Source organism: Drosophila suzukii, chromosome X (assembly GCF_043229965.1).
Source record: "Drosophila suzukii chromosome X, CBGP_Dsuzu_IsoJpt1.0, whole genome shotgun sequence".
Lineage (NCBI taxonomy): Eukaryota > Metazoa > Arthropoda > Insecta > Diptera > Drosophilidae > Drosophila > Drosophila suzukii.
Genome location: NC_092084.1, coordinates 6,909,636 through 6,921,378, shown reverse-complemented (window position 1 = coordinate 6,921,378; position 11,743 = coordinate 6,909,636). Strand labels below are relative to the sequence as shown.

At 50.5% G+C, this 11,743-nt stretch overlaps 1 protein-coding gene across 1 annotated transcript; it reads right to left on the bottom strand.

Moving 5' to 3' along the window:
• Nucleotides 1-22: 22 nt before the first annotated feature.
• On the bottom strand, nt 23-11,216 carry east (enhanced adult sensory threshold). The gene is given in 7 exon segments (XM_017083340.4): nt 23-3,074; nt 3,076-5,755; nt 5,830-5,999; nt 6,056-6,519; nt 6,654-6,887; nt 7,421-7,553; nt 7,632-11,216. Coding segments are annotated over 7 exon segments (7,314 nt in total). The 5' UTR covers nt 11,193-11,216; the 3' UTR covers nt 23-3,002.
• Nucleotides 11,217-11,743: the final 527 nt, after the last annotated feature.

Below are 11,743 nucleotides of genomic sequence, written 5' to 3'. Positions count from 1 at the left end.
ACTTCAGAGCATCATGTGAGGATGAATATATATTTATTAATTTCCGTCTCGAGCCGATGTATGCGACCACACATACAAAACATACATACAAACAACAAAACAAAAAAAAGGAAAACAAATTATAAAATGAAACACACACATTAAATACATTTGTAAAACAGCAAGGCAACCATCAAGTGCATATCGAATATTTAAATCTAATTCTAAAAACCAAGTCCAAAACAAAACAAAAACATCAACAAAACGCTAAAAACATTATTTTTTGAAATTTATGTTAATAAAACAAAATCCATACATAAAAACCAAAAAAAACAAATGAAATCGCCAAATCTGAAAGAGATTTCTTTCTTCGAAACTAAAATGTAGGGACAGAGGGAGGGAGATAGCGAACCAAAATGGGGAAACTTGACTACTTCCGCTTCCGTTTACAAACCTTGATGTCCACCAGATAGACAGAGACGGCGATACAGCGAGAGAGAGAGATAGAGAGAGAGATACCATTATATTCACACAAATGCTGTAGCTTTTTATTTATGAACAATTTCAGAACCCAAGTTTCTGCTTATCTCGAATATATCCACGTTTTCGGAACTTAAACTACAATTCACATACACAACTCAGATATCTATTGATGAATAAAGCGATTTTTTGGTGATACTGTGTTTTCGTACAGCCACTGCCGCCAGTTTGTCTATATGGGGTCCCTTATCCAATCCCCACTGTGCGGCCCCTGGAAAAGGATAAAATAAAACCATCGGATTTCTTAGCTGGACATGGGGAAATTTATTTCTTGATTCGTTGAAATTTTGATTTTTGTTAATCTTTTAAAAATAATTGCATAAATAAGTTGTAATTATAAGATGTGTTTGGATCGAATGATCTATCAGCTACAAAGTACTACATAAACACAGCACAAACACACGCACGCGCCAAATCACCCACAGGCACACGATTTTCCATGCGGCTTTACAAAACCAGGTTCGATCAAGGCAATCTATGTTCATCATGGTCATCAGAGAGAAGTCCTGGGAACTGCTCTTCTCCACTTCCGACTCCTATTCGCATCCGCACCAAAGCAGCGACGTAGGACTATGCATTCTTTTAATATACCCTTGCAGAGGCCTTTATAATATCAATATCCCTGCTTCTGTCATAAATATCTATCGATTTTTCCTGATCTGCTTTAAAGATACCTACAGGAACTTGGGAAGTTTATTGTATTTGCGGTTATACGGAGATCTGAAAAGTTTGGTTAATATCGGACAATTATACCCTAAAACTACAGCAACTTTTAAAGATAATCACATGAAACTTGATAGGTTGTCGTTTATAACGGTTATTGGGAGATCATATGAGTGGTGTCAAAGTAGGAAGACTAATTCACTTGAACTTGCTTCTTTGTGATTTTCAGATTTAACATGAAACAAAAGATTGTCGTTTCTTTTTAGTTTTGTACTTTCGACTATTTCCTTAACGTCTGGGTATATAACTGCAAGGGTATATAAACTTTGGCAGGCCAAAGTTGGTTTCCTTTCGCTTTTCTTGTATGGTTTGTTTGATATCAATCAACTTCCGCGTTATAAATACATTTTCAATGTTTAACAACAACAATTGAATTCTCATATGTGTATAAATATATCTATGCTTAACGGACTAATTTACAATTGTATCTCTCGCCTTCGCTCTAAAATATCTATATCGTGTGTGTATATATATATAATTCCATATATGTGTGTATATGTATGCTGGGTGTTAAGTATATCTTTTTATTGGTATATATTTGTCGAGAAAGCTTTTCAATTTGTCATTAAAATTTGCAAATTAATTTCGCTTCACTACCAACGATCTTGCTTTTCTTTAGGCAGCTACAATTTTAGAATTCCTTGGAATGGAACAGAGGCCACCGGAGGCACCGAGAACACCGATCGATTTGATTGTGGTTCACAATCGCATTTTGGGTTTACGGGGTTCAATTAGCATTTTAGTTTGTATTTTGCAGTTTTTGTATTTATCTGTTGTTTCCATTAAAATATTTACAGTTTGGGGAGTTAATGTTAGAGGTCCATAAAATTATGTTTCTGTATCTGAGTGAGGGGGGTCGGGGGCGTATTGTGTATTGATGTATAAATGGAAATACAAAATGGTTATAAATTAGGAGTCTACATCAAACGTATCGTATTCTATGTGCGGGATTGGATTGCCATCTGCCACGTGAGTAGTGTGCTGAAAATGCTCCTGGGATGGATGGGGACTTATGTAAACAAAAAAAAAAAAACAAAAAACTGGGGCTTCGGGATATCCTGGTACCAGTTCCAGTTTCCTGTCCTGGGATCAGCAGCAGCCTAAAGTTGGTACATCTTCTTGGCCACAATTTTATTTTGTGCTGCACTCTCTCTTAAAGTAGCGTGTCTGTGGGGTGTGAGTGTGTTTGTGTAGCAGCAGTAGGTGTGTATGTGTGAGTGTGTGTTTTAGGGTCGCTTATAAATTTATAAACCGTTTAGCTCTAGCAATTTTGGTATCTATAATACACGAATCGCAAGTTATTATGCCCGTAAATCTAATTAAAAAAATATAGTATAAGTCTACAATAATAGAGTAGCGTAGTTTAGAATAAGGTGTATCGGTATCTCTAACTATCCGTATCCGTATCCTCATTCGCATCGGCATCTGCATCCTTATCTGTTCAATCATTTCATGCATCTGTGGCATCGGCGCAAGTGCCTAACTAGTGGGGTTTACTTATAGTGTAATCGTATTCGTAACCGTATCTCGTTTATACACAAACAACGTTATGTAATCTTAGAAATATCTTGATTTCTCATCTGATCCATCTGTCTGACCGTTCATTGTTTTTTTTAGTGTATCACTTATTCTACTGCAGCCATGGAATTGTGGAGTTTGTGATATCCATGGAGCCGCCGCTGGTCACCTCGTGCTCTGAAGCTCGCCGCCGCTTGAACTGCTGGCCGCCTGCTTGTTGATCCTACTGCTGCGCCGGGTGCCTACCGAAGCAGCTGCTCCTCCTCCTCCTCCTGGCCATGGTGGCCTCCTTCGCCGTCATCAGTCCTTGCCGGAGGAGCTGCTGCCACCCATGTCGCCACCGGCATTTCCGCCCATCTGCTGCGGGATCACGGTCAGACTCTTGGGTATCTTCGACATGATGGCGTTCTCGATGAGCTTCTGCTGGTGTTGCTGCTGTTGCTGCTGCTTGAGGGTGAACAGACTTCCAGCCGATTTGTTGCCCCCTCCGCCGCTACTCGTTGCCGTGGCCGGTTTGGCCGTGAGATGTGGCAACTTGCTGGCGGAATTCCCGGCACCTCCTCCATTTCCATTGAGCAGGTACTGATTGGGGTCGGGAAAGTTTTTCCACAGCCAGGAGTTGTTGCTGTTGTCCAGAGGGCTGGGCAGCAACGGTTGAAAGCTGGGCGCTTGGCTGCCAATCTGCGGATTAGTTAGCGGTGGCATTGGTTTTGGCGCCAGTCGGGCAAGTCTTATAGCCGCTCCCGCCGCCGCTGCCGCTGCACCGCCTGGCTGCAAAGTGGGCAGCTGCTGTTGCTGCTTCTGCTGCAGCTGCTGGAGCTGTTGACGTGCTGTGTGTTGTTGACGCGCCGTGTGCTGCTGGGCAAGCTTCACCATATTGGAGAAGGCCGTCGCCGATGCGGCGGAGTTCTGCTGCTGTTGATGATGCGCCTGTCCTTGTGCCTGTTGCTGGTTCTGCGGCTTCTGCTTGGCGTTGGCCTTGAGCATCTGGTCGCGCAGCAGCTTCTCCCTACGCAGGATGCACATACGGTTGTAGTCGAAGATGGAGATGAGGTATGGCTTGCCACCGGACTGCACCTGAACCAGAGCCGGTAGCCTGCGACCGTCGGCGGTCTGATAGAGAGCGTGCGTTTTGTTTGGCACCTTCTGCTGATCATCCAGCGGTATCAGCGTAGGCTTCCAGCTCTTGCTCTCGTGCCGCTCCTGGGCGGTTAGGGTGTCCGGCAGTATGACCACATTAGGCGGCGCTGATGCACCCGACCCTCGGTTTCCCGCCGCTCCAGCGCCCGTTCCTGCTCCTGCTGAAGGCCCTGCTCCAGTTCGTGGAAGTTGCAGCCTCTTGCCCGGAAGATTGCCAAGTAGGCTGTTGGGCGCCGCTCCTGCTGCTGCTGCTGATGCTCCGCTCGTCCGTCGGCGATGGAGGCTGATTAGCTCTGGTGGAGAGCTTAGCAATTGGGCCACATTAGGAGGCTTCTGGGTGCCGCTAGTTCCCGCTTCTGATCCTGATACAACGCCCTGCTGCTGATGCATTGGAGGCTTCAGCTTTGACTGCAGATTGAGCAAGGCTGTGGAAACCGGTTCGCCCTGGCTGCTGAGCAGCTTGTTGGCCACGTCAAGAATCTTTTGCTGCTTCTCAGGTATATGGCTTGCCGTTGACTTGTTGGCCAGGGAGGCGATGGATGTAAGGAAGTTTTTAGATGATGCAGCAGAGGACGTTGAGGTGGATGCGTGCGAGGCGGGGGTCAGCGGGACAATTTCCACGGCTTTGTTCATGCCCAGGAGATTGGTCTTCAGGATACTGCGACTGTTACCACCGGCGGGCACCAGTGGCGGTGCATCCTTGGACTGTGCGGGCGCGGCTACGGTGACCTTGGTGACGGCGACTTCCTCTGGCGAGGAAACCGCAGACGAAGAGCTGGAAATGGACGTCGAGGATCCGCTGTTGGACGAGAGATGCGACTTGTCCTTGGGCCGGGCGATGATCGTCACCGCATTCGAGCTGAGCTGCTTGGTCAACTTGTGCACCGAGACTGTGCTAAGGCTTTCCAAAAGTGATTCCTCCTGCCTAGCACTCGACGCTCCATCGACCGCTCCTCCTGCCAGCTCCTCGCCATCATCATCATCGTTTAGCTCCACCAGCGGAATGACGGGATCAGCTGATGCATGCTGCTCGGCTGAAATGCACGCTGAGGAGGACGAGTGGCTAGTCATGGGCGTTGTGAGGGCGGTGGCCAGCACACTGGCACCCGCAGGCTGGGGTATACCGCTGCGCTTGCTGGAACCTGAGGAAGAAGGGCTGCCTGTGCTGCTCAGTCCTCCGCAGTGACCGTGATCGAAGGAGTTTAGACGCTGGCGGACAGTCTCCGTATATACCGTGGCGTTGGAGGAGGCGTGCGGTGCCAGGACGAGATCTCCGTTGCGGTAGTACTTCTCCAGCAGGATCAAGTGACGCAGGAAGGAGCTTTGGTTGCCGTACGGCTTTTGCAACTCCTCCCAGAGGCGGCGCGTCGGCTCGTCGTACTGTAGGAAGGTCTGTACCCGAGTCCAGCCCTCCGGCGTCCGCTGGCTGCTACTGCAGCCGAACGGCACCTTGAACTGCACACCCAGCTCCTCCTCGCCGTGGAATAGTTCACGCATCGAAATGTTCGGATTTCCGCGGAGCACGTTTGAGATATCTGCACCAGATCCGCTTCCCCCGGCACCAGCTGGAGATGCTGCTGCTCCTGCTCCTGCTACTCCTGCACCATCTGCGCCAAGATTCTGCTGCAGGATAGCCTGCAGCTTTGACATTTGCTTGCTGCTGTCCAGGGCTGCGGTCGAAGAGCTACTGGAATTGGAGTCGGTTGGACCATCATAGTCCACGACCATGGGCATCTCGGCATCCTCCTGGCCGTCTGCGGTTGCCCTCTCCGACTCCGTCGCATTGGGGGCCTCTTCTTCATCCGCCTCGGACACCTCGTGACTGCCATCCTGCAGATTATGCACCTTGAGGAGCCTATTATTTAAAAGGAATGGGAAAAACGCTGGATTAGTCAAAATTCGATAGAAAATATTACAACTCAAACACACCTCTTCCTGTAGTTCTTGACGAACTCGGCCTTTTGGGACTTGGTGCTATCCGGAGGCTTCATCAACAGATTGGCAAAGTAGCGGCACAGTTTGCAGACGGCGGTACCCATGCCAAGCTGGACCGGGATGCCCATCTCAGACAGCGCCTTCTCCAGCCGATCTGTGTCCTGCTAAATAATCTGAATTAGCACTCTTTGCGGATGAGGACGGCTGCAAGTAGACTCACCGTGGTTATGTTGTACATATGGTTCTTGCCCAACCGCCGCTTGCAGAGTACGCAGCCGGAGAATTGGATGACCGTGTTGTAGTGCGCCTCGCACAGCCACACGATCGAGGAGCCCGCGGGGATCTCTAGACTGAGCTGGAACTTCTTCACGCTCTTGCGGATGCACTTGCGCCGCAGCGAGTGTCCTGCCGCCTCAACGCAGTCCTTGACGGCGCAGGAGCGATGCTGCGCGGCTCCCGTTGACGAAGAACCCGCCTCTCCTCCGGCCACCTCCGGAATAACACCACTACTGTCGCCAGCGAAGTGCTTCTCCAGGGCAGCTGCCGCCGCGGAGCTGCCTACGCCCGTTTCCAGGTGACCTGGAGCCGAAAGACGCTTTTTGTAGGATGGGGCATTCGCTCGCCGATCGACGTGTCTGAAACAGGCGTCGCACAGGCAGTTATCCACCGTCAGCTTCTCTTCGTCTGCAAATGATAAGGAAACTAGCGAACATCAGAGGAGGTAGAGAAAGAGATCAGCAAGGTCAATAAGTTAAGGCTAATATTCAGAGTATATGCAATGTATACGTATAGAGTATTCAGTCTGGCTGTGTACTTACTGGCTAGGATCTTCTGCTGGCGCTCCACGGACTTGATCTGACCCACGTGGCAGGGGGTGTCATAGAGTCCGAACTTTCCGCTGCAATAGTAACACTGGTCCTCGCACAGCCGCCCTGGGTGGAACTTGAACGAAGAGGCCTTCTCAGGAATAAGGATCTTCTCCTTTTCGTCCTTCTTCACCATCTGGTAGAAGCCGTGCTCCGCCTGCCCCTGACTCTCCGAGTGTGACGAATCTGGAGAAAAACATGGCTAGTTAAGGCAATGCATTCTTCGTCAATCAGCCTGTTCAGCCGCTTTTCTCGGTCAGTGCGTTAGTGTCTTTCAATGTACAGTGGGAATGGGGAAATGGTTAAAGGGGATGCAAGTGACGGTGCCATATGTACAGTGACGGATAATGGAGAAGACGATTACTCCCGGATGGAGAAATTGAAATGAACGTGAACGAAATGTGAGGGGGGAAATCAAACCGAACCTCTTTTCCGATAAGGAAGCTGATAAAGCTGCTATAAGCTAAAGAAACATCATTTGAATGTGCAAAGTAAAATCACATTAACTTTAAAAACAATATGATTTTCAAAATCAAACAAATTTCAAAGTAATAAATAAACTTTTAAGAATGAGTTGCAATGTTCTGCAAAATATCCAGATGATATTAAATCCATTGCAACTCGGCTCCATTCGTTCGGTTTGATTTTCTAGAGTGAAATCAGCCAGCAAGGCTAATTGGAGCACAAGATTCCGAATGAGATATCTGAACTTTACGCACAGTACTGGACCGCAGAGTTGCTACCGTGCAAGGCTACCGTGGAGTGGTGGTTGTTAGTCGAGCTGAAACGGTTATTGGTCTTGCGGCCGGGATTACCAGTAGTGGCTACAATTAACTTTCTCGCACCTTCGTTCTGGAATGAAAAGATGGGTAAACAGCTAGCGTTAGTCATCTCTTCAGGAGGCGAGCCCAAAGTAGTTGGCAAACCCACCTCGTTCTGAATAGTGTAGTAAGAGTCCTCCGCGTGGGCCCCATACTGATCGGCGGATCGGTCCGCAGCTCCGTGACCACGAGCCCGACCCTTCTGGAATGTCATCTTTAGCGATTGCCGGCGGACTCCAGCACCTGCTCCCGCTCCCGAGGACAAAGCACCGCTTGATTTCCGTGTCGCACTGCCCACTGATGAGGAGGACGTGGAAGAGGCGGAAGAGGAGCCACTGCCGCCATGGATAACTGTCCCCGTAGGCAGGCCACCACTGCCGCCCACACCTCCGTTGCTGCTCCTGTTCAGCTTGATGACCGTCTTCAGAGTTCCGCTGGATTCCACATGCGTGGCACTGCCCCCTCCCCGTGCTCCCTGTCGCTTGTGCTGGTTGTGGTGATGTTGCTGGAGCTGCATTTGGGCCTGGCGGGCTTGTGCCTCGAGCAGAAACTTCCGCCTTTGTTCGGCGGCCTGGTGTGTGAGTAGGCCCAGGTTCTGCAGGTGAATTTCCTGCTCCTGCCGCAGATTCTGCAGATGGTTCTCCTGATCCTGCTGCAGTAGCTGCAGGTGTTCATCGCAGATCGATTCCTGCTTGCCATTAGGTTTCGCATCCTCCTCCTCCATCTCCTTCGCCAAGAGCAAATCAGGTTTCTGTTCAGCAGCTATCGCTGCAAGCGGCTTCTCCTCGTCATCATCCTCCTTAAGGTCAAACTGAATGTCCAGACCCTCGGCAGCTGTGCTAGCAGCAGACGTGGACAGGTTCTCCTTGTTGTCCTCTGGGCCGCAGTCCGCATCCGTGGCGGATCCTTCCGCCAAGTGGTTTGCTAACAGTTGATCCGTCTGCTGCTTAATGTCGATATAGGATTCGTCCACCTCCATGGCCACCATTTCGTCCGCGGGGGAGGGATCCTTGGAAGGCGAACATTCCACAGTTACCGCACCGGCAGAGCTTTGAGGATCTTGGGCGAGTGTGTCATCTTCGGGTTGTTCGATTAGTACCTTTTGCTGGCTCAACGCATTGCCACTAGCATCTAAAACACCCTCCTTGGTCAGCTCTTCCATGATCTCGTGCTCGAGGACGTCGTATTCTTCTGAACGGAAGAACCCTTCCTCCGATTGATCTTGTGCCTCATCGCCATTGATTATAAGGCCATCGTCCAGAACAAGCTCGGGCTCATCATTGCTCTCGTCCAGGCGGAGATCACCTGCCTTTAAAGAGCTATTGGAACAAGTGTCTTCTTCTGCCTCGGCAATAATTTCGACTGTGATGTCGGCTGGAATTTCAACAGGAACTTCAGCCAGAACTTCAGAAACATCTTCAGTTATTGGTTCCGGTTGAGCAGCAAGCTCTTTCTCCGTCCCAGGCTCCAATTTCTTCTCTTCCTTTTCAAGGTGCCCTTTGGTTTGCGGGTTCGGAGATTCCACCTGATTCACCTCGCCGTCAACAAGCATCTTCACATCGGCTTCTGTGTCATTGCTGCTCACTGTCTGGACGATCTCACCCAGCTCCGGATCCTTTTCAATGCCCAGGTTGTTCTCCAAGAACTCGGGCTTCTTGTAGAACTTCCGCACGCTGACCGCACTCACGCCCTCGCTGATCATCTCAGGACTAAGTGATGGAGCCTTCCCCGCTGCTGCAGACACAGTGGCAGATTGAGTGGCGGATTGCGATGCGGATTCCTCGGCTGTTGCCGCCGGCAACTCCTTTGGTTTCACCTCGGGATCGGCGGGCTTGTTGATGCTCTCTGTGTCCACAGTGAGCGGTTCGATGCAGGAATGACCATTGGCACTCGAGACACCAGAAGTGGAAGGCAGGCTTTCTGGCAGCAGGCTGTCATCGAAGTCCGGCGTCAGCTTCTCTTGCTTGATGTCCGAGGCGGCCATCAGCAGGTCGTCCATGGACGAGGCCATGCTGTCCTTGGAGTCCTCATCGCCGGCGCCGCCCTGCGAACTGGGAGCCAGTGAGCTGGCCGAGGCAGTCTTCCGTGTAGTGGAGCCGACTCGCCGCCGCTTTGGTGGCGCCGGTTCTTGAGACACTGGCGTCAGGATGCCCGGTGATCCCGCCTTGCTCAGTCGCGTGGCTCGCGTGGTGGCTGCCGCCGGCGACGAGGAGTTTCTATTCTGCGGGCGCCCACGTCCCCGCCGGCTGCCCGATATCGGAGCAGGCGTTGGCGTGGGTGTGGGAGTGGGTGTGACTGATGGAGAAATGGAGCTGACCTCGCTGGCATCAACAGGTTCCTGTTTGATGGACACAGTAGTTGATTCCTCATCACCTGGTGCCTCCACCTCCTCGATCTTAACCACTTCCACCTTGCTGAATTTCGCACTGCTAGTGGCCTCCGGGTCGGCTTCAGCATCTAGGGATCGCTTTCGCTTCACCGCAGGCTCCAATGGCGGAGCCGCCGCCACTGGCTTCTTCCGGCGGCCGCGAGAAGGTAGCGGCTGCTCTGTGACTGAGGAATTTGTGGCTGCCAGGGACGCGGAGGCGAGAATGGCTCCAACGGTGGAGGACTGGCGACGATTGCGCGTGACCCGCGTGTTGACCACTTGCTCCTGGGCATGCGATTTGCGGGTGACGCGGTTACAAGTTGGTGTCACCGGCGCTATCGGCACCACTGGAGTCAGTGCCTCCTTGGCTTTTTCCTTATCCTTATCTTTTTCTGCATCTTTGTTGGCAGCGCTATCTTTTTCTTTCTCTGCATCTTTTTCTTTCTCTGCAGCTATTTGTTTCTCCGTATCTTTTTCTTTCTCTACGGATTTTTCTTTCTCTGCAGATACTTTTGACTCAGCAGTTATTTCTTTCTGTGTATCCTCATGGATATCCTTTTGGCGCTCTTCTTCCTTGTCTTTTATATCTTTGTGGTCTTTTTTGTCCGAAGCTGTCAGGGATTCTAGTTCGTTTCCCTCGCCGACCTGCTCCTCCTTGACCTGGCCAGGCGTTGCTCCAGTTGCAGCTGCAGCTGCTAAATCTGCTGCCACAGCTGACGTCTCCTCGGACTTGACTTCTTTGGCTTCTTTCATATCTTTAATGGACTTGCGTCCGCGTATGACCGGCGCCATGGATCGCTCTACAGAGCTCTTCCTTTGGCCGCCCGATCCCGTTGGCTCCTCGGTGGTGTCCAGTGCTCCGTCGCCGGCCTCACGCCTACTGGTCGTGGGCGAGCTGAGTAGGAGCAGTGGCGACGAGTGCCGGGTAACCCTTACGCTCTTGGCCGCCACACCATCACTGCTGCTGCTGGGCGTGACAGCCGGCGTGAGCGTTGGCGTGGGCGTGGACCTAGGCGTTTTGGGGCCTGGATTCGATTCCTTGGCATCCTGCTCCTTTTCACCATCCACCTCTAATGCTGCTGGTGGCTCCTCAGGCGCCTCCACTGGCGGCGTTGGAGTGCTTGCTTTGTTAATGATGGCCAGCTCTTCGCCGACGCCCGCTGATGGCTCCTCGCTGCTGGCCGGAATCTCCACGCTGGCATTGGCATTGTCGTCCAGGGGGGCAGCTGCTGTTGTTGTTGTTGCTGTTGTTGTGACTTCGTCAGCTCCTCCAGAGCCTCCTGGCAGCTTCCGGCTAGACATCCTCGAGGGGCCCTGGGCAGCTGCTGCCGACGTTGCTGCTCCTATGTTGGCCGCTCCCCCGTCGCCTTCTGGTGCTGCTGCTCCACCACCACCACCTCCTGTTGCTCCCTGCGATCCGATGCTGATTGTGTCCAGTTCGAGTCGCAGTGATTTGGTCCCATTGGTTGACTGTGATGTGAAGGATTACCTGAAAGTGGAGAGGCGGAGAGGAAGGGGGTAAGTAACAAGTCATATTACTAATCCGCCATGTGGGAGTAAAGTTATATTAGGAAAAAGAGTAAACAATTGCATTCGACTGGAAGCAACAACAAACAAACATGGAAAATATTATTCCGAATAATTTTTCTGAAAAAGAGAAATGCTTTTGCTATCTTCTAAATTGAAATTCAGGAATTTCCTACACATTTTAAAATCGCTGATAAACGTTTGGAAATTCACTTATTAAAGACATTGATAAGCATTTAGATAGCCATGTCATAAGTGAATCTAAAGAGATTATGCTCGTTCCGATAAATACTAATTAAGATTGTCAAAAATTCTGTTTGGAATCT